The 19,756-nt window shown below is 40.5% G+C and overlaps 2 protein-coding genes across 4 annotated transcripts; one reads left to right on the top strand and one right to left on the bottom strand.

Annotated features, from left to right (window-relative positions):
- wun2 (wunen-2) lies at nt 1-5,822 on the bottom strand. 2 transcript variants are annotated; one of them, XM_018010488.2, is made up of 7 exons: nt 5,679-5,822; nt 3,187-3,325; nt 1,671-1,822; nt 1,393-1,614; nt 1,157-1,336; nt 372-548; nt 1-283 (listed from the first exon to the last, which is right to left on the bottom strand). In XM_018010488.2, the coding sequence occupies exons 1-7, from the start codon at nt 5,820-5,822 to the stop codon at nt 266-268; spliced, it is 1,032 nt and encodes a 343-aa protein (XP_017865977.1). In that variant the 3' UTR covers nt 1-265. The 2 variants fall into 2 exon arrangements, with proteins under 2 accessions (XP_017865977.1, XP_017865976.1); XM_018010487.2 differs by lacking the exon at nt 5,679-5,822 and having other exon boundaries at nt 3,187-4,267.
- Nucleotides 5,823-5,916: 94 nt separating this feature from the next.
- Nucleotides 5,917-19,736, top strand: wun (wunen). Of its 2 annotated transcripts, none has more exons than XM_018010484.2 (7): nt 5,917-6,057; nt 8,889-9,401; nt 15,883-16,034; nt 16,947-17,159; nt 18,082-18,261; nt 18,332-18,508; nt 19,159-19,736. In XM_018010484.2, the coding sequence occupies exons 2-7, from the start codon at nt 9,056-9,058 to the stop codon at nt 19,270-19,272; spliced, it is 1,182 nt and encodes a 393-aa protein (XP_017865973.1). In that variant the 5' UTR covers nt 5,917-6,057; nt 8,889-9,055; the 3' UTR covers nt 19,273-19,736. The 2 variants fall into 2 exon arrangements, with proteins under 2 accessions (XP_017865973.1, XP_017865974.1); XM_018010485.2 differs by lacking the exon at nt 19,159-19,736 and adding an exon at nt 18,607-18,801.
- Nucleotides 19,737-19,756: the final 20 nt, after the last annotated feature.

Here is a 19,756-nt window from a genome sequence, read left to right as displayed (position 1 = left end):
TTCGTTTTTGACATACACTATTAAAATTTTATTAAGTAAAAATATAGATAAAACACACCTACACATAGGAATAGAGACACTGTACATTGTACATAAGTAGCACATACATAAATAAATATATATAAATATATATATGCGCCATATTCGCAGATACAGTTATAAATAAAGTTGTACGCAGACGTAAAACGATCCTTGCTATCCTTGCACGTCAAATTTGAAAGCCAAATATTGATTAAGACTTTGAACTCGGTTCGATTTGGCCAACCTACCAAAATGTCGATGTCTGCAGCAGATAAAATATATTAATATATTTGTAAAGTGTGTGTGAGAGAGAGAGAGGCAGAGAGAGCGTATGTTAGTTTATAACTTACCACTAGGAAAGCATAGACAATGCCGATGGAGCTGCCAGCTAACACATCGGACCAGTGGTGCTTGAAGTCGGAGACACGCGTCAGGGCCGTGTACCAGGCGAACATTACCAAGAGGAACTGCAACAGGTGTCGCAGCATTCGAAAGCGCGAACATTTCATGCGGCGCTGCAAGTAGATCTAAGAGGAAGCAGCAGCAATTCAATAAGGCATCTCAGTCAAAGGCGTGAATACATATACATACAAGCAATAGTATGTATGTGGGTGTGTGTGCTTTTAATTGCAATATTCACTCTCAGCAGTAAGGAAAGAGTCACTCTCAACAGTAAGAGAGAGTATAAATTGCATTGGTATGTGCATAGCTCTGTTTAAATATAGATATGCACATACAAACACTGAGAGAGCTTTTCTAAGGGAGTAGCTGAGAACGAAAACCTGCGACTGTTAGACCTCATTTGGCAAGGCAAATCCTTTGAGTACCTCGCAATATTCTCTTCCCTCAGCAGAAAACGAATGGGAAATAGAGAGAGTAGAAATTGCAGTTATTACAGTTGGTGCCTTAGCGAAAGTCGCCCTGTTAAAAGGGCAGCAGCTGTAGCATTAATCAGTCGTCCAGACCTGGTGGGGGTCAGTCAGTCTGTCGTACAGTGAAGTAAAGTGAAGGAAGAGTGTGATCGCTTATACGAAAAACTTAAAGCAATTACTTAGCGGAATTACTACCTACTTAATTATATGTAAGTATATGTTTGTATGTGTGTATATTTGTATGTGTGTTTGTATATACGCACCACAATGTAGATCATGGAGAAGAAGGCAAAGCTCGAGTGGCCACTGGGAAAAGAGAGATGCATGTTCTTCAGCTGCTTCGCACTTATGTCCTTAGCCGTACAGACGTAGTCCTCAATGTAGCGACCCTCATTGACGTAATCGTTGCAAGTGGTGCCATCGGGCAGCACAGGTTGACAGAGCTGAAATTGAAGAAGTGAGATTAGGCCGCCGTTAGAGACAAGCGTCTGCTGCGTACGGTGAAGAAATGAGGTCGCAGTCGTCCAATGGTATATTTGGCTATGTCCGTTGTCAGCTGCTCGATGCCCAGGCCAAAGAAGAAGGTGCTAATCATACGATAGCTGTCCACCACCCAGTGTGGCAGCTCCATGTGGCACAAAAAGTAGCCGCTGCTATACAGCTGGTTGTGGTGCGAAAACCTAGTCCAGTCTTGCGCCCTATAGAATTCAACCAGTAAAATCTGTGCAATTCAACAATTAGAGGTGGGATATTTAATGTTAATTAGAGAGAATTTACCGTAGATATGGGCAGCACCACACACATGAGGTACAGCATCCAGTTCTGTATGGTGGACTCTTTATAAGGATGCCTCAAAGAGAGATCATTGCAGAAGAACCCGCGCGTATGCGGCTCACAGCACGACGATAGGACAGCCATGGTTAAGCCGGCTGCAACAGGTACAATCAAAAAATTAAATATATATAGAATATATGGGCATTGCTACATTATAGTTTTAATAAAATATAATTTGAATCATTATCATTACTTATTACTACAATAAATTTTCTTAATGTAATTATCATTATCATATCATTCACAGTATTATTTATAATGAACTATTTCTATAATGGTCCAATAGAGTCTTAGCCGTGTTTTAGCTCTAATATGAGCAGCAGCACCTATAGATTTCTATATTCGGATTAGAGGGCGAAACCCGCGAATCTTAGCCAAGCTGCAATGTGAGTGTTGTTCAAGGGTGGCCTAGATTATCATAGCCATCATCATTATTATTATCATTATCATTATCATCAGTACTGGTGCATGGTGTCGGATTCTAGCTGACGCACTGGCTCATCGGTGCAAGGTCTGCTGATCATGCCCAAATTAGACCTCTGTAAACAAACACAGCCAAGTGCCACACAGTTCCAATTCAAAATCAAGCTGATGAATGATGATGTTTTCATATCATTGTTGCTTTTAATGTTGTTGTTGTTTCTGTTGTTGCTGCTGCTATTTTCACAGCACTTTGTACAATAAATTCACCCCAGAAAAACATTTGCGTAAATTAAGTCAAATATAAATCAGACAACACTCGATGCGCGAATACTCATATATTTGGTCCATTATTGGGCATCTGTTGGAGGGCCCCCAGCATCAGAGATGCTTACTTATTTGAAAAAAAAAAAAAAAAATGGCATTCCGAGTGTTATTATTAATTAAATGAATAAAAACCTAAATGTATAACAGTCGAGGCCTCCGATAACAATGATGGCACCAGAGGCGCCAAGAGGTGACCAAAGAGGGCAACAAATAAAGCATAGTCGAGCGACTGCTAAAAACTCAGATATGGCACATACTTCATATCATCATACTCTATGCAGACAGTAGACCCAGAGCGGAGTCATTCAATAGAGCCAGAGATCAATTGGTACAAAACGTGATAGCACATCGTAAAAGTAGAAGAGGAAATGATGAGATGACTCTGACAGCTCGTGCAAAATAAAATAAATTCTTAAAAAGTCTATGTAAATATAAAATAATCGATCTAATCAGATGTAAGCTTACAAGGTAAGGTGATAAACTCCCTAAGTGAAGGCAGACTATTTATATTTCAAGGGGCTTCAGAATCTGTTAACAGCGAAATCTGTCTGTAGCTTGCAATAGTAGTAGAAATAGAAGAATAGTAGTAGTTATAGTAGTAGTAGTGGGAATTGGAGCAGTAGAAGTAGAAGTGTCGTAGTACTAATAGAGTAAAACATATCGAGAGTCCGTTCTGCTACTCATGCCAAATCAAATTTGGATCAATACTCACCGCAGCCAAGCAGGCTAAAGTCCACTGCAATGCGCCCAAAGATGTATGCCGTGCCGCGCTCTTGCGGCTTGGAGTCAGCTTCTATCTGTCCGCGTGCTCCTCTTCCTCCGCCCGCTCCACCCCCCACGAACGGCGGCAGCTGTAAATCAACTTTTACATTGTTGCTAATATTATTATTGTTGTTGTGGTGCTGTTCCTGCTGCTGGTGTTGGTGTTGGTGCTGGTGTTGTTGGGAGTTTGAAGTGGGCGTGGCTGCAGCAGTGACGGCTGCTATGATGCTCGCCGCTGTTGGCGAGGACGGCTCCTCGCTGCTGCTACTTTGGCTCTCGAAGCGCTGCAGCGGCGTCGTATCGCAGACACTAGAAGGCCGAAGGCTGCTCATGGTGTGGGCGTGGCTCTATTGCACCTTGCCGGCAATGTGTGTGGGCATCGTTATCAGCAGAGAGAAGGAGAGCCTCAAATAGTTGGGCAAACGCTAATGGCCTCGCCTCGACTTCTATTTACTTTGGCTGAAACTGATTCAGGTATTGGGAAAGGCACGAACGCTGCCTTCCTGGCCTGGTGATAAGCGTCGGCGTTGCGCAAATGAGAAAGGCGGCGATCGATAATGTAAAATTAACAAAAAATCTGACTTTTTTTGGCCAGAGCCGTTTCACTTCGAAGTTGCGAAATATTGCTTAAATACTGCTGGCAACGCACAAATAACGAACAGCTTTTCACTTATTGCTCTTTTTAATTGGTCTAAAATAATTTGCACTAGAGTAGAATTCGTTTTCATTTGCGATTCTACGTTCCCACTGCACTTCGTTGAGGTTGCTTAAATAGTCATAATTATTATTATGTTTACGTTATTGTTATTATATTCCGATATAATTTCTTTCTGCTTGCGCTTTCATTACGCGTTTTTCTTTCGCATGCGCAGCGCCATCAATGACGAAGAATGCGCCGAGAATGCAGAGACGAAGATTTAACTGTTGCGATCGGGAATAAGAGCGACCGCAGCGCTCGACAGTGGCCAGAGAACTGAGCGCGTAGCGCAGCAACCCACCACCGACAACGGCGCATTGTTCGAAGTTCGAACACCTTTGAAGCGACGTCAGCTGCTCCGAGCGAGAGCCTCTGAGAGCTACTAACACGCTCTCTTTCGGGCTATTACGAACAGTGCTGTCATAATTTTTCGAGCAAATAGAGCCAGATTGGCAAAAAAAAGAAGCTAAAAGAAGCTAAATTCAGGAAAAAATAAGCCAAAATAAAAGCTGGGTTTAAAAAACACTATTTTCTTAATTAAATTCATTTATGATTATTCATTTGTTTTTAATTATTTGATTCCTTCAACTATATCTCCACTTTCAAGAGAAATATTCAAATCAGGAACGTCGAAATCATCACTCCACTCTCAACAGAGACGTATTTAATAACGACACCTAAGACCATTAACGTAGAAATTATAGATATATGTATATGCATATACATATATACAAATTATAAAGTATTCAATCTTTTAAAGAGAGGTCAGGTGTTTAATAAATAATTATTATTTACCAAGCCGCTTTGTCACTTGATTTGTCCAAAACCAAAATAAATTTAACGCTTCCAATCTTATTTCTTCCAGAAAATGAGGAGCCAACGAATGTTTAATTATGTTGTACATTTAGTACGGTGTAGTTTAAATCGCTAAACGCTCATGCAGTCGCATAATTTTGTTTGGCGGAGAGTACCTAGGTTGTTGATGAGAGCAATTAATGTGTGATTTGCCACATAGAGGAAAAGTGCTGTTGATTGTTGCTGTGGTTTTTTTTGGAGTTTGCCCAAAATCAATTTTTTCTTTCTGTGCCCATCCAATTCGTGCACGTTAGTGTTTTTTTGTTGACACACGAGACCTGTTGCTCATACCACGAAATGATTTCTATAGATTGTATGATATAAAATCATGTATCGATACTTGTATTCATGATTTTTTGTGTTGACAGCGATAAGAACAAAATAAATCAAAATAAGTAAATGAAAATTAAATAAAGCTAAAATAGAGCTAAATTAATTTTTTTAAAGCCAGAATTCCCGCAACCCGCCGTTTTCAAATTTTTCCCGCATTGGGACTTCAAATAAAGCCAGATCTGACGGGAAAAAAGCTAAAATGACACCCCTGATTACGAATAGTAACGTCGAGCTTAGGATATGAAGGCAGCTGAAGAGAACTCGCATGCTTCAGACTAAACAATTCGCACTGATATGCCAGTCCTTGGTTTTCGGCATGGAGAGCACGCGCTTTGGAAACAGAAATAGCTGTACAATTATCGCATGTATTGAAATTTGGTGGCTATTATTATGAAAATAGGAATTGATATAATATATCGGCGATCTATCAACTCATTATATAAGCTGCTAGCAGCATGACCTCATTACACTACTATTATTTTATGAAATTCCATTGATTTCCCCCTTTATAGCTTATATCTTATCTAGGCTTAGAATATGCATTTGCTTTGCCTTACCTGCTTAACGCGTGTGCGCACATTCCGTGTCTTTCTCACAAAGCTCGCCGAGAGCATAGAACGTATTCTCTCGTTCTCTTCAATTATCTGGTTGTGTCGCTGCGTGTGACAAACACAAGGCGCGTTTGCTCTCTCTCCCCTCATAATGTTTTAGTTCAATTTATGCCGCGGTTGTGTTCGGTCGGGTCGGTCCGGTCCAGTCTATTCGTCTATATGGGAATCTGTGGCGGAAAATGTTTTTGTGTTTTCTTTCGTAATTTGTTTATGCATAGCGAACATGAATAAATAACTATCAACTGACGCTAGAAGCAAAACTACTAGCTTGGAAATTTTCACAGCTGCTTTCCACAAACGAAAATTCAATTCAATTGGCAAAAAGGTAAAAGTTGCTAACGAAAATATCTATTTATGAATGTGTTTGTGTGTGCGTATGTGTGCAACTTCAATTAATAAAGATTATCATTTCGATTCATATTTATTTTTACCTTTGCTCGATTTCAATTTAAATAACATTGAAAACAGGAAAGTGAATCTCCCATACATCTTAATGCCAAAGTAAACAAAAAATAACCAAAAAAATTAAAGAATTGGCATTCGATAAACAAAAGGTGTTCAAAGGCGTATGAATGTGTTGTGTAATGGAAATAAGCTAGCACGAATTGGCAAACAAATACCGCAAATATCCAGCCATATTGTGGGGGCGTATATACTTCTGATATATGTTTCCCTCAATCGATTTTCCTTTTGGCCGTTTAGGGTCAAGGTCAGTGGATATAACAGTGGATGTGTCGTAGCTTAAGTTGTGTGCAGTTATTGTCGAGCTGTGTCAAAAGCCTCCGAATTGCTTATCATTCGCTCAGGTGTGTGGAGGGTCAGGTGGGCATGCCTAATCAGTGACAGCGGGCAGCGGTTGATGAATTGCGTTTCACGATGAAAACGATAACTTGATTGAGTTTTATAAACCAGCAACCGCGTCACTATATTTCTTCATATATATATATACCCTCTCACGAAATGAAACGAGTATATTGGTTTTGTGCAATATTAGTATTATATCTTAGGAATATACATATATAGCCAGTCCTATAGGGTACACAGGAAGAAATTTAAGGTATAATATAGATATTTCAATAAATATTGCGAGCATTAGGCGGTCGGTGACAGCCGACGCGCTTCATATTGGCAGCTGACCAAAATGCAAATAATTATTAGCTTATTACAGTGAACTCTACCATGATGCTAGGAATACGTTATGCTAAGAAAGTTGAGCAAATGAACACATGCGAGGGCTGTTCAAAATCCTATATATTACATACATATTTTGAGTAAAATTTTGTATTTATTTTTTAGTAACAATGTTCATTAACAGTAGATTCACTGTAGCTGTTTCTGATCGTAATGAGCAGGGATCAGCACTCTGTGCTCAGTGAGTCGTGAGTCAATTGCCTAGCTGTATGCTCCACCTCTTGAGTTTACTGGCCAAGATTATGGCCAGAGTCTGTGCAAATAGAGTCTCTGTAATTTTATGCAATTTTGCTAACTTGCTCGGACGTAAAAAGGGGGCGTTGTAATAGGCAGCCTTGGCTGTAATGAGAACCTGTAGCAGAAACAACAATCCTTAACAACTGGCGGCAGTGGCAAACGTCAATCACAAGACAGCCAGAGCCGAGAGTGGAGAGTGGAGAGTTGAGAATAGCGTAAAGAATTCATCAAGCAGCTGCATTCGATTGTGGATCTGCAGTTGTCAGCTTCAAATATGGTCAACAGAGATCGAGCCAACGACTCGCTGTGCTTCCCATCAGTCAGGAACTATTTTTAGATAGCAAAACAAGCTTCAACTGCCACTCCACAGTGAGCCAACCAGTTAATTTCCCTGCCTTATTGCCAATCAGGAATTACCCTACCAAAAAGGCAGTTCCTTTCCTTAGAAATTGTTTTAGACGATTTACTGCCTCAGTTTTACGTTAGTAATTGTCTCCGACGTAGGAAATGCATTTATCATTAATTGCCTGGATGAATTGCAGGGTATTCTGCTTGCGAAAACGCTCTGCCTGCAATTGCATATCGGCGGCATCTCTTAGGGCTGATCAAATCAACTTATAAATAGATCAACCTAGACATGTGCTATTAACCTTTGTCGCAGCAGAGAAAAAACTGAAAATTCCTTCTCTGAATGCGGCAGACTGTCGAATTCTTGAGGCGTATTTAGTGGAGCTGGGGTTAATCGATTTCGTTTTTATGGCGGGCAATGACCACCAGCTGAGGCTGTCTTGCCGCGTGCCCTTCTGTTCCGCGGCCTCCCTGTTGGAGGCGAATGTCGCGCCTGCTGCGAAATAAGGTCAGCCAGCGCCATCTGTTGCCCGTTGAGCGCAGCGAATGGCATATTGATATTGGCGGAAAATGAATTGCATATTAACAATAATATATACACATGTATATGAGCTGTATTTTATGGCTTTCTGGCGCCAGCAAAATACAAATCCAAAAATTTCATCTGAGACTTGCAGCCAAACGTGAACAAACGTCAGCAAACTGGCCCCCAAGTCGGGGCATTTAATTTCAGTCTGATTATTGGAGCTGTGCCCTGGACTGCCCACTGCCCCTTCCCCTATCTAAGCAGCTTACAGACAGGTTGACGACGCTGTCAGCGGAAGAAGGCAAGACGACACCGAACTCCACAGCCTGTCCCCCACTACAGGTGTCCAGGTGTCCAGTTTATCCATGTGCGGTCGCCGTACTTATGTAAAGCGCTTGTTTACTTGTCGTGTAAATGATAATAACTGTATCATGCGGCATTATGGCTGATATAAGCGATTCGCGTTCGGAATTGAAACCTAAGAAGTAACAAAATTGATTTGGATATGAAAGTTTGTAAAACATAAATTGGCGAAAAAAACTAGTGAAACATGCTATATTACTAGTCTGAGCCGGTTAACTGATTAGCTAAAGATTTTATCAAAGCTGGAATTTTATTTCAGAGCAACAAAAACTTGAATCGAATCAATGATAGAATACCCAAATACGTGTAGAATTTTGACATTACGAATCGTAGCAGTAATGACTCACAGTATGAGAGCTACCAAGTGAAGTCGTCTCGGATAATCTTAGGGGCATCCACAGACATTACTCATGCATACAGACACAACAAAAATGCCCTGTGTAAATGTGAAATCTCCCTTATTAATGTCGATCTTCTTAACGCTTTTTCAGAAATTAACCTGAACATCAACAGCAGCTGCCTTCGAAGCTGCCTAGCAAAGCCCAAGTTCATTGTCAAAGCAAGAGAGAGAGGGAGAGTGGGAGAGCAAGAGAGCAAAGCTCTGCTAAGCTTTTGCCAGCATTTCTAAACTAACTGAAAGCACAGAAGCGATTTCGAAATGAGTAACGAATCGTCAGCGAGCGAGACAACACCGCTGCGTCGACCGGAAAGTCAACTGAGTGCAGCTTTGGTCGCTAACGTGGCCAGCAGTAACAACAACAAACACGTCATCAACATTGCCGTTCCGACACCTGCACAGGCGTTGACTACTAACAGCGACAGTAACTCTATCATTGAGGAGCGATTGCAAAGCTTTACCAACAACAACAATAATAATAACAACAGCAACATCAATCATACACAACAACAGCATCCACAGCAGCAGCAGCAAAACAACAAAAATATGGACACAAACAAACGAATCTTATGCCGTGTAGGCCTCGATATTTTGATTCTGCTCTGTGGTAAGTGTTTGCCTCTTGTAATTTCGCAGACGACAAACAATATATATACTTATGTATGTATATAAATAAGCATATACAAATCGAAATATGTGCCTACATGTGTGTGTATACATGCATAAATATGCATTTGCCGCCTTCTCGCGTGTCGCAATGTTTGTTTTATATATTTATTTTTATGTAATTTTTGGTATTTCGTATGTGTAAGTGCGCTCTCACACAGTTGCTCTTGCTCAACAGAGCTTTCTCTCTCACACTCTCGCTCCCTCTCTCTCAGTGTATGCCACGCTGCTGCAAACAGCTGAGTAATTTTTAACTAAACAAAGTCTGAATTAAGATGTGTTCAGGCATAATATTTTTATATTTACTGCAACCACAATTTAACTAATTTTTAGTTCAAAGAAAAACAGAATTGTCCGATAATCCACCCACATTACTTATTTACACTTATACATATGTACATATATGTATATGTACATTGTACTTATGTACGCATATTTTGATTCATTTAGCTGACACTGTTTTTCTGTTGTTTGCTTTTCGCTTTTCTCTTGGTACACCTTTTGTCAATGCTTGCTCGCAAAACTAAGTTACCCAAAAAACGGTAAATGCACATCCCATTGTATTATAGGGGGAGTATAAATATTCATGTACATATTTATGTATGTATATAATAAATATATGGCTGTGTGCGTGTGAGTGTGCTTCACAATCAGCAATATCATATTTAAGCCTTTATCAGCAATCTGCGAAACCAGCGTATTTAGACAAAGCAAATCACAGTATTTCAGTGTTACTGTAAAACCCGTTCGTATTTTCAAACTGCGTATTTGACTGTTTATTCTATTGTCCAGACTTTCTTCTGTTCATTTCTTGCCTCTCTCTCTCTCTCTCTCTCTCTCTATCTTTATCTTTGTGAGTCATTCGATTCGATATATGTATGTAGCTGGGCTTTAAACGTTTTCCAATTGGCAACTGGAGGCAATCCATCGCTTCTGTTTGTTTCTAACATAAATACGTGTCTCACCTTTTTGATAGCTGCCGACCTTACGCTTAATTAACTGCTTTTCTGTGCTACTTACTTTTACTTGCACAGTTGACGTTTATGTGTAATACACACAAATACAATTCGCATACAATGATCTCTAAAGAAGGGGCTCCAATACACACACTCATACTCACACCAAGAGCCGAGCATAAATAACTGTAGATTGGCAGCAGGTAAAGGTTACTCAGATTGACTCATTCGCTTATCCCAAAAGGTGTCCCATGCGGTTGATGGAAAGTATATAAATATACAAAAAAAAAAAAAAATCCTTGATGACTCAGAGTTAAACTAAAGAGCTAAACAAGCATTGACTTATGTATTTTGTATTGTACAATAAAACATAGAAGTCATTGAGATAATAGCCAAGTTGACTGAGCCAGAATGTTATCTGTACACAGAATAGGGGAAGTTAAACAGTTATCTGAGCGATAAAATATAATAAAGAGTACAAATAATTTTATTTATTTCAATATAATCAAATAATAAATCTTAATTATTTATCGTCCCCCATTGAAAGTAAGAGTCCAATTTGAATCCATAAATAAGACGAAAAAAGAAAACTTTTAACAGCTGCGCACTTAATCAAATATGTAAAAACACAAAAAGTTCTTCATCCACAAATAAATTCCAATTAGTTGTTAATAGAAATTCCAATACATTCTGATTTGATATGTGTGCGACCTTTTAGGCACTGAACAGCTTGCTACAAATAAATTCCAATTAGCTTAACATAACATAAGTCAGCGCCAATCAGATGCACTCTAAGCTTTTGGAAAGAGAACAGCGTTTAAGAGACAACTTGACTGTTCCACTGTTCCTATTAATTATGCATTCCAATCAGATATTTGTTTACTTTTACGAAAGAGAGCAGCTTCTAAAAGCTATCCTAAGAGTCTTTTTCTCGAGTGGCTGTCGAATCTGTTAGACTTCTTTCTATCTGTCTTCGACTAATTTCAACGTAAATTAGTTTTGACACAGAACGCGCTGATAGAGTGATATGCCGGGAGGAGTCTGAGTGCGTGCCTCCATTTCAGCTATTGTGGTTGGGTCTTCAAGCATACCTTAACAATCCCAAAATTGGACTCAAAATAAACTTCGGGTGTCTCTGCTTGACGTTAATTGAATGCGAACGAGCTGCAGCACAACCAATTGGGAAAACTCCCCCTCGACTTTTTTCTTTTGGTGGAGTCATTAAACTCATAAAAGAGAAAGAAAACGAAAAAAGTGCGTGCGCACTCCAATAATTTATTGTGCCGGGCAGGAGGAGGAGCAGGGGAAGGAGGACGGGGAGTGATATTCTCTATGTTCAAACGAAAAACTAAGTAGAAAGAACAATATTTGTGCTACGCATTTGCTTTATTGTCATGGCCAATGGATGCAATCTCGCTCTTCTTCTTTCTCTCAATATTATTGTTTACTTTCTAGCCAAAAGGCAAAAAAAAAAACAAAATAACAAACACGTACGAGGGCGAGACAGCTGCCGAGTTAGTCGATGATCGGCTTGCTTATACCCTGGAATGGAAAAATAGGACTAAAGAAAATTTATCTACTTAATACGGAATATTTCTTTATGGGAGCCAAAAATTAATTGTTACCCAACGCTTGACCAGCTCATGCAGACTGACTATAGGGTATCTTTGATTTCTATAAAAATCTACAATTCTTAAAGCTATATACAGAAAAGTTTTTATAGGGGAATCAAGCCAAAAATGTGATGATTAGCAAATACTAATACCTCATTACGAATTATAGGGTATTTAGATATCTATCCGGGAATCCTTCATATGCTCCCCTTCATCTTCTACCAATTGTTTGACTATACAGGGCATCAGCGCGAATTAAACCAAAGTCTATTGTTATCAAGTATTTAGTCCCCCACTATACCCTATAGGGTATCTTTGCTGTTTAGCACACCTTCCTATTGTTGCTTCTGCTACAGTTTTCTAGGCATTCGAGGCATATGTAATTATCTGTGCCTCATCAGTCTCTTTCTGGTTTTGAGGTATTGGTAATATTTCAAACCTGCCATGACAAAGGTGTCTGGACCCTGCCTGAGTGACACCTTTGTTTCCTCACTCTGGGAATTCCTGGTACCGAACTGCATGTGCACTGCACATTGCAATTAAAGTGTCGCCCACCCCTCGGAGGTCTCACTGCATTCTCTCGATGACTGATGTGGCGCAGTGAAGCGCGAAATTGCGAAGGATGCTGCACTATAGATGCCTGAATCCGATTCTCAGTCAGACCTGTATTTGAAAGTAATTAGGAGTGATAGAGACGAGACTCTTATACCCTTAAGAGACTATATTCTTAAACTCTTTTACTTCTAAATTAGTATACGCTGGTCTTCTTTTCTTGTATAAATTTCATCATCTCTTATGCTCTGCAACTCTAAAGATCTCTGTAGTCAAAAAACCAGTATACCCTGCTTTACCCATTCGTCGACAGATCATGATTAATTGTTGCTTTGCTTTTGTCCTTCGCCGATTGATCAATTGTGAGCTGTCAGTCATCCTTAGAGCTTATGCTAAAGTCTTGAAAGTGGAGTCTAGAGTCTGGAGTCTGCAGTTGGAGATGTTGGCTAGAGGTTGAGAGTGCAAATCTTTGGCATTAATTGTCTTTAATTAAACTTCCGTCTTGTTAATTAATGCTATTAGAATTGAGCAACCAGACAGTCATTGTCTCCATTAGCTGTTTGCCAGACGAGATAAGATTTTAGCTTTAGCTCTCATAATTCTCAACTCTAAAGTGCAGCAGAAAATACATATTTATCTCTTAGCTGGCTGAAAAAAGGCCAAATAAGCAGCCCTGATAGTTTCTTTGCCGAGATGAGATTTAGTTTCCAGCTTTCGTAATTCCCACTTCTATATAGTTGCAGCTCTTTGTGTTGCACGTTGAGCTGGGGCAGGGCAGCATTTCTGAAGTGCCGCCCAATGTTTGTGTGGGCCACAAAGTGTTTGTATGCGCGACTTGAAAGAGAGTGCGCCAGCATCCACAGATAGAAAAGTATCTGAAGGGCGAGCAGAGAGATAAGTTGGGACTGTGTGAGAACGTGGCGTACGACGGTGGCACCAGCGGCTTCCTTTGAATCATGTCTAGAGGTGGATGAGGGTGAAATGAACCCCACCCCTCAGCCTTCCCCCACTCTCTCTTTTACTCTAGTTTCTAGATCATTTACCTCTTTGTTTAACAAACAAATTGTTTTGTACATGTATAAGTGTGAGTGCATCTGTGAGTGTGTGTGTGTGTGAGTGTGGCTGGTGTGGAGGGGGCATCTAAAATACAATTTGGGGCTTTGAGTATTATTGAAATGGACTTGACACCAAATGAACGCAAAGCACTTTCAACAACATTTATATCAAAGTGCGACAGATTTGCCTCTAAACGAACCACTTCCGCCCGTGTTCCACCGTTTCAAACGAGAATCTCTCATCAGCAAAAAAGCAACAGAAAACAAAAACAAAAAGGGCAGCTAAACATAAATTCAATCTACTTAGTTATGGTGCCACAAAGAGAGAAGTTCCATTTAGCTACAAGTCGTATTATTCCCTTTCTTCATTGCGAGACGCAAAACCCATAAAAATCCATATCTATAGATGCGCTAGATACCCTAGATAGCAGCTACTGTTTCGGCTGGGATAAGCCGCCCGCATACAAAGGTCACTTGCTCTGCTGTAATAGGACTCTGATCTGGCAACAATAGACGCAGCGAGCATCACTTTCCCAGCATCCAATGTTAAATCACCTTCGCAGACAAAGATCGAACCTGTTCTCTTCGCATGCAGCTGCTCCACTGACATTTGCTCTACTCTCCTTTGAGGGTTTCTGCCTTTGTCATCAGCTATTCGTGTGCCTTTCACTTAGACTCTGTGGGTAAAAATCAATAATCCTGCTCTCTGCCCTCCGCTTTCTACTCCTCAGCCGGACTCTGACTCTGACTCTGCGGGCAATCGTCGCCAGCTCAAGTAGACTCGACTTCTATAAATAGTTGAATCGTAAAGCAGTCTAGGAGTATTTAAGTACATCCGATGTGATAGGCGTGGCTTTCTCATTAAATTCACATGGTAACTTTGGACTCTAGTTTTATATATATAACAAAAACTATAGTCAAAGTTGATTACTCTAGTAAATGTATAAATCTTTTCTGAGCGAGTATATTTACAATAATAAATGAATTAATAATGAATATGCAACATCGCTTTTCGTCCAATTCAAATTTCTTTCGGCGCCACCTCAAGTACTCGTCATAGTCCGGCTCTATAAATAGGCATTGTAAGTAGTCTTTCTCCTCTGCTGCCGCACTCATTAGGCGACCCTCGCACATCGTCCGCCTCTCTCTAATGTGCAGCGCATCGCTGAGCATCTTTCACGCAGGTAATACGCGCAATTGCAATGGCAATTAGCCAGACGTTGGCTTCTAACTGTGGCATCTAGTGCAGCTCTATTTGAGTCTCCTGCACTTAATCTAATTTTAATTAGATCTACGAACTCGCTGGCCGTGTCGTGTAATTGGCAGAGAATCTCTCTCTCTCTCTATCTATCTCTCTCTCTCTCTCTCCTTCACTCACTCATCAAGAAAAACAAACATATTTCAAGTGTCGCTGACACTTTCGATCGTTGCACTTTTGATGGATGGATGGAGGCTTTGTTTTTGGCTTGATCAATCAATCAATCAAGCTGCGAGCTGATGACCGTTTGTCTGGGCGAAAGCATTTGTATGCCTGCTAGTTATTATTAATGGTGCTGCATAATTAATTAATATACTCGCGCGGGCAGCTAACAGTGGGCATATGCTTACCTGTTCCATGGTCGTCTCAATACACCATAGACTCGAGTGCAGCTCCTCCTCTATATAACATTAATTTATATTTACGCTCTATCAATTCTCTCTTGATTTGAACGTGAACGCGTATTAGGCAGTTTGTTAAGCCCGATTGCAGTACTTCCCACTCGTTAATGGTGCTGCATATTTAATTAAAAGTGAGCGAGTCAGCGCGCGTTGAAAGGTCCAGCATGACTCTTGCTAAGCCCCACTCCGAGAACCCTTGCCCTCTCCTGAAACTCCCCCAGCTCCAGCTCTATTTGCGCTACGCTGCCTGCAGCTGTCGCAACCAAAAATAGTTGCTTTATGAGCGACTCGTCGTCGTCTTGCTGTCTCCCCTCACAATGCAGCTGATTAGTAATCTTATCAATAGCTTAGACATAGCATAAGTCAACAGTGTCAGACCTGCCGAAAATGAGTGAGAGGGGCGCGCGAGCCCCCTTGATAATGCCCATTAATGCGCGCCACAAGTCCCAATGACCTACTAAATGCATATTGATAAATCATTGCGGCTCAAGTTCTCTGACAAGCGAAAGCGGAGAATACTTTTCGAATTATCGTTTACTCTTATCAACAGATTTCTCCAATTTTCCTTTCCTTTCTCGGTTTTGCAGTTGGCTTTCCCATACTGTTGTTCTTCCTGCTTGGGGATCCGTACAAGCGCGGCTTCTTCTGTGACGATGAGTCGCTGAAGCATCCCTTCAAGGACTCCACTGTGCGCAACTGGATGCTCTACATCATAGGCCTGGTGATACCAGTGGGCGTGGTAAGTGGGCAATTGAATGGAATTGAAAGAGAAACTCAATTTCAAATTGAATTGATATAAATTGTATTGCGCTTATGTGATGCGGGCTCTTTGGGGACTGAAGCAGCTCCCAAGTGGCCACCCATGCTAAATGATGTCAAGCATGTGTCAGTCAGTTGTTTTTTGATACCCTCGAGTCTATTGCACAATCATTTCAAGTTCACATGGCCAGAATAGACAGACAACTCCCTCAATGTGTGCTCTACTTTTAAGCTCTTGCACAACTCTGAGTGGGATCTGACAGAAAGGGAGAGAGAGTGAATGAAAGAGTGAGAGAGAGAGAGAAAGATAATCCGATGAAGACATCTGTTGTCCACTCCACATGTTACAAACGAAACCAGAGCAAGCATCTGTTTGTGCCTCTGTAAAGCAAACGATGGGCCATAAACTGGCTAATGGCCCTAGTTCTAATGAAGCCTACATAAAAACAAATATTGCCCAATATTCAGACTATTTGCATACCTTTTGCCTTGAAACTAAACAGCTCATTCACCCAAATGTTGCTCGTAATTATTTCCCCTATTTATCTCCGCCTCCGCCTCTGACTCTGGCTCTGGCTCTGGCTCTGTTTATATTGGCCCTTCGTAAGAAAACAAACTACCCAAAAATAAAAAGGTGCTAAAAGGAAATCGTTCATTGATAAATAGAGTTGTAGTTAGTTCTAATAATATAGCCTTTTTACCAGACATATTGTCTTTTTTATTGCCTCTTGCAACTTTTTATCCTGTTTTCTGTCTGTCTCTTATCTAGTCAGTTTGACTCTATTTCACTCAGATTTACCATCATTCTACTTCCTCTTTAATTAAGCATGTAAATATCAACATTTTGTAATATTAATATTAATATTAATTTCTTTCACTCTCTCCCACACAGATACTAATCGTTGAGCTGCAGCAGTCTAGAAACGCGAAGGTCTCTGGCAATGGACCGGCGAGGCGCTATGTCTTTATGTCGTACCAGATACCCGACTGGCTGGTCGAGTGCTACAAGAAGATGGGGGTCTTTGCCTTTGGCGCCGCTGCCAGTCAACTGACGACAGATATAGCCAAGTACTCAATTGGCCGATTGCGTCCCCACTTCATAGCGGTAAGCGGGGCAATCGAATGACAATTAAGCAACTCCGATTGCCAATTAATTTTAATATGCAACATATGCAAGGGGCTTAATGCAACATGACACGAGCGACAGCCGACAGGAGACAGGAGACACATTGAGTGGGTTGGCTCACTGGCGCTGCATTGGCAGAGAGAGAGAGAGAGAGAGAGAGAGAGAGAGAGAGAGAGAGAGAGAGAGAGAGAGAGAGAGAGAGAGAGAGAGAGAGAGAGAGAGAGAGAGAGAGAGAGAGAGAAAGAGATATAGGGAGTATAACTAATTTGGAATGAAATATGTTCCTTTTATATACATATATGAAAGAGTTATTATTACTATTATTATTATTATTTTTATTCTTATTTTTATTATTATTATAAATGTATGATTCTAACTTAGATCAGCTAAGGCTTATATATCCTATATTGAGCAGGATGTACACTCGTCGCCTTGCCTTAGATATCTCTTTTATTATATTTATTTATAGTTTCTGTTTATGTTAAGTATTTTGCAAACGAAGGCTGCTCAAGCAGCAAAAACAATAGCTTTTCAATGTCTTGCATCGAGCACTATTACTGCATATACATATAGGGAATGACTTTATAAGCAGCCCTCGCATAGCCGCGTGTCGCCACAGATATGACGGGTTGATGGGGCCCTTCGAATGTTGCTTGTTACGGACTCCCCTAGCTGTCAGGCAGCACAGAGACGCCCTATTATTTAGTGAAGTGCGGCAACAGCGCTGCAAAATTGAGCATCAAATGCACAGCACATGTTGTAAATAGCAAAGGAAAGGGGGCAAATGTGTGTTGCGCATAGGCGGGGCAGACAGTAACTGTAACTAAGCAAACTTAGCGGATGCTCTTCTTGGCGCAGCTCTCAATATTTGTTTGTGCTTGATCTCTTTGCCGTCGCACAGGTGTGCCAGCCGCAGATGCCCGACGGATCTACCTGCGACAACGCAACAAATGTGGGCAAATATATAACGGACTTCACGTGCAAAGGTGTGGGCAGCTCAGCGCGGATGCTGAAGGAGATGCGACTCTCGTTCCCTAGTGGACACTCCAGTTTCACCTTCTACACCATGGTCTACGTGGCGGTAAGTTGAGATGTCCGAGCTGTTGCCCCCCATTTTAAGCATCTCCTTCCTCTCGCCCATCTCTGTGTAGCTCTATCTGCAAGCCCGCATGAATTGGCAAGGCTCGAAGCTGCTGCGACACTTTCTACAGTTCCTCTTCATCATGATTGCCTGGTATACGGCGCTGAGTCGTGTCTCCGACTACAAGCATCATTGGTCGGATGTTCTAGCTGGCTCAGCAATCGGAGCTGCCTGTGCGGTGATTGTGGTAAGTTCCTTTCCCTTCTACTCCTCTACTTCTATCATTCCACAGACTGTATGTAGCTAGTTTTACACACACACGTCTCACTTGATCATTTTTTCTAGAGCTACTTTATGCCCAAAAGCGTGTTTCGACATGCAATCAGTTTGGCCCACCAAAGAAGCTAAGAGGCAGTGAACAGAGAGAATGAAACAGAGAGAGAGACAAATAGATTTTCTTCGGCATAATTTCAAAGCTTTTGTACTGTCAAGATTCTTAGCTATTAAAATAATATTAATTGACATACAAACACACACACACATAGTGGCGTTTCCTTTAAGTCGGCTTTATGTTAGAAGTTCACCATAAGCACGAGATATTCGTGCAACAAATTGGCTCGCTCTCAACACCTGCGACAATGGGATGTGTGGCATGCGAGTGAATGTGGCAGACTCATTCTGCTGCGGCTACAAACATACATACTTCAGCATAGATCAGCAATTTTACGCTCCATTTGGTTTATTGGACGTGACTCGCGTCCCTTGGACAACTATTTCTCACCTAAAAGAAACATACCATACTTTTAGGAGCCATCTGTATAGCCTTCTATGCAAACTTTTACTATGAATTGAAATTTAAATATAATATGTATAACACATTTGTATCTTTTCTTTCAGGCTAACTACGTTTCTGATCTGTTTCCCTCAAAACCGAATGCGAAGTCCTATCTGCCGCGTAACTCTCAGGATGTCAGTCAAACGCATTCAACGGTTGTCGTCACAACGAATTAGCCTGCAGTTGACATTAATAATGATTTTAGCAATCGTTTAGGACACAAATTCCATAGTTTATAAGCGAAATATCAAGGATCTGTCAAATTGTATTTCTTGTTGAACATTTTAAAACACCGCAAAAGCAAAGCTTTCGTTCGATTTTATTTCGATTTTAATGTAAACAAATTTTGTATTTAATATTACTCTACTCGACAGGTAGTGCATTACTTAACTATGTACGTACAACTTAATGTATTAGTCTGAGATATAGGCGTTTGCTGATTCGCAAAGATTATATTCACTAAAGTGACCTTAAGATTATATAAAATTCGATTTGCAGATTCGCGAATCGTCAATAAGTATTATGTTAAAATGAGTCTTTAGTTTTTTATTAAAACACTTGAATACAACAAAAGAAAAATGTAATTTATTTCTAAGAAATGCTAATAATAAGCCTGTTCAAATAAAAAATATTTTAGAAATTTTATCATTGTTTTGAATA

The sequence above is a fragment of the Drosophila arizonae genome, chromosome 5 (assembly GCF_054131065.1).
Source record: "Drosophila arizonae isolate 15081-1271.41 chromosome 5, UAZ_ARI_1.0, whole genome shotgun sequence".
In the NCBI taxonomy this organism is placed as follows: Eukaryota; Metazoa; Arthropoda; class Insecta; order Diptera; family Drosophilidae; genus Drosophila; species Drosophila arizonae.
This window is presented reverse-complemented; position numbering and strand designations above follow the sequence as displayed.

Excerpts from the sequence above, each read along its gene's own strand:
- wun2 (XM_018010487.2), bottom strand. The coding sequence starts at position 3,568 with ATGAGCAGCCTTCGGCCTTCTAGTGTCTGCGATACGACGCCGCTGCAG. Across the intron at positions 1,823-3,186 it reads CTTTAGCCTGCTTGGCTGCG|CCGGCTTAACCATGGCTGTC; the intron begins GTGAGTATTGAT and ends TACCTGTTGCAG. Across the intron at positions 1,615-1,670 it reads TGGTGCTGCCCATATCTACG|ATTTTACTGGTTGAATTCTA; the intron begins GTAAATTCTCTC and ends TGAATTGCACAG.
- wun (XM_018010484.2), top strand. The coding sequence starts at position 9,056 with ATGAGTAACGAATCGTCAGCGAGCGAGACAACACCGCTGCGTCGACCG. Across the intron at positions 16,035-16,946 it reads TGGTGATACCAGTGGGCGTG|ATACTAATCGTTGAGCTGCA; the intron begins GTAAGTGGGCAA and ends TCTCCCACACAG. Across the intron at positions 17,160-18,081 it reads TGCGTCCCCACTTCATAGCG|GTGTGCCAGCCGCAGATGCC; the intron begins GTAAGCGGGGCA and ends GCCGTCGCACAG.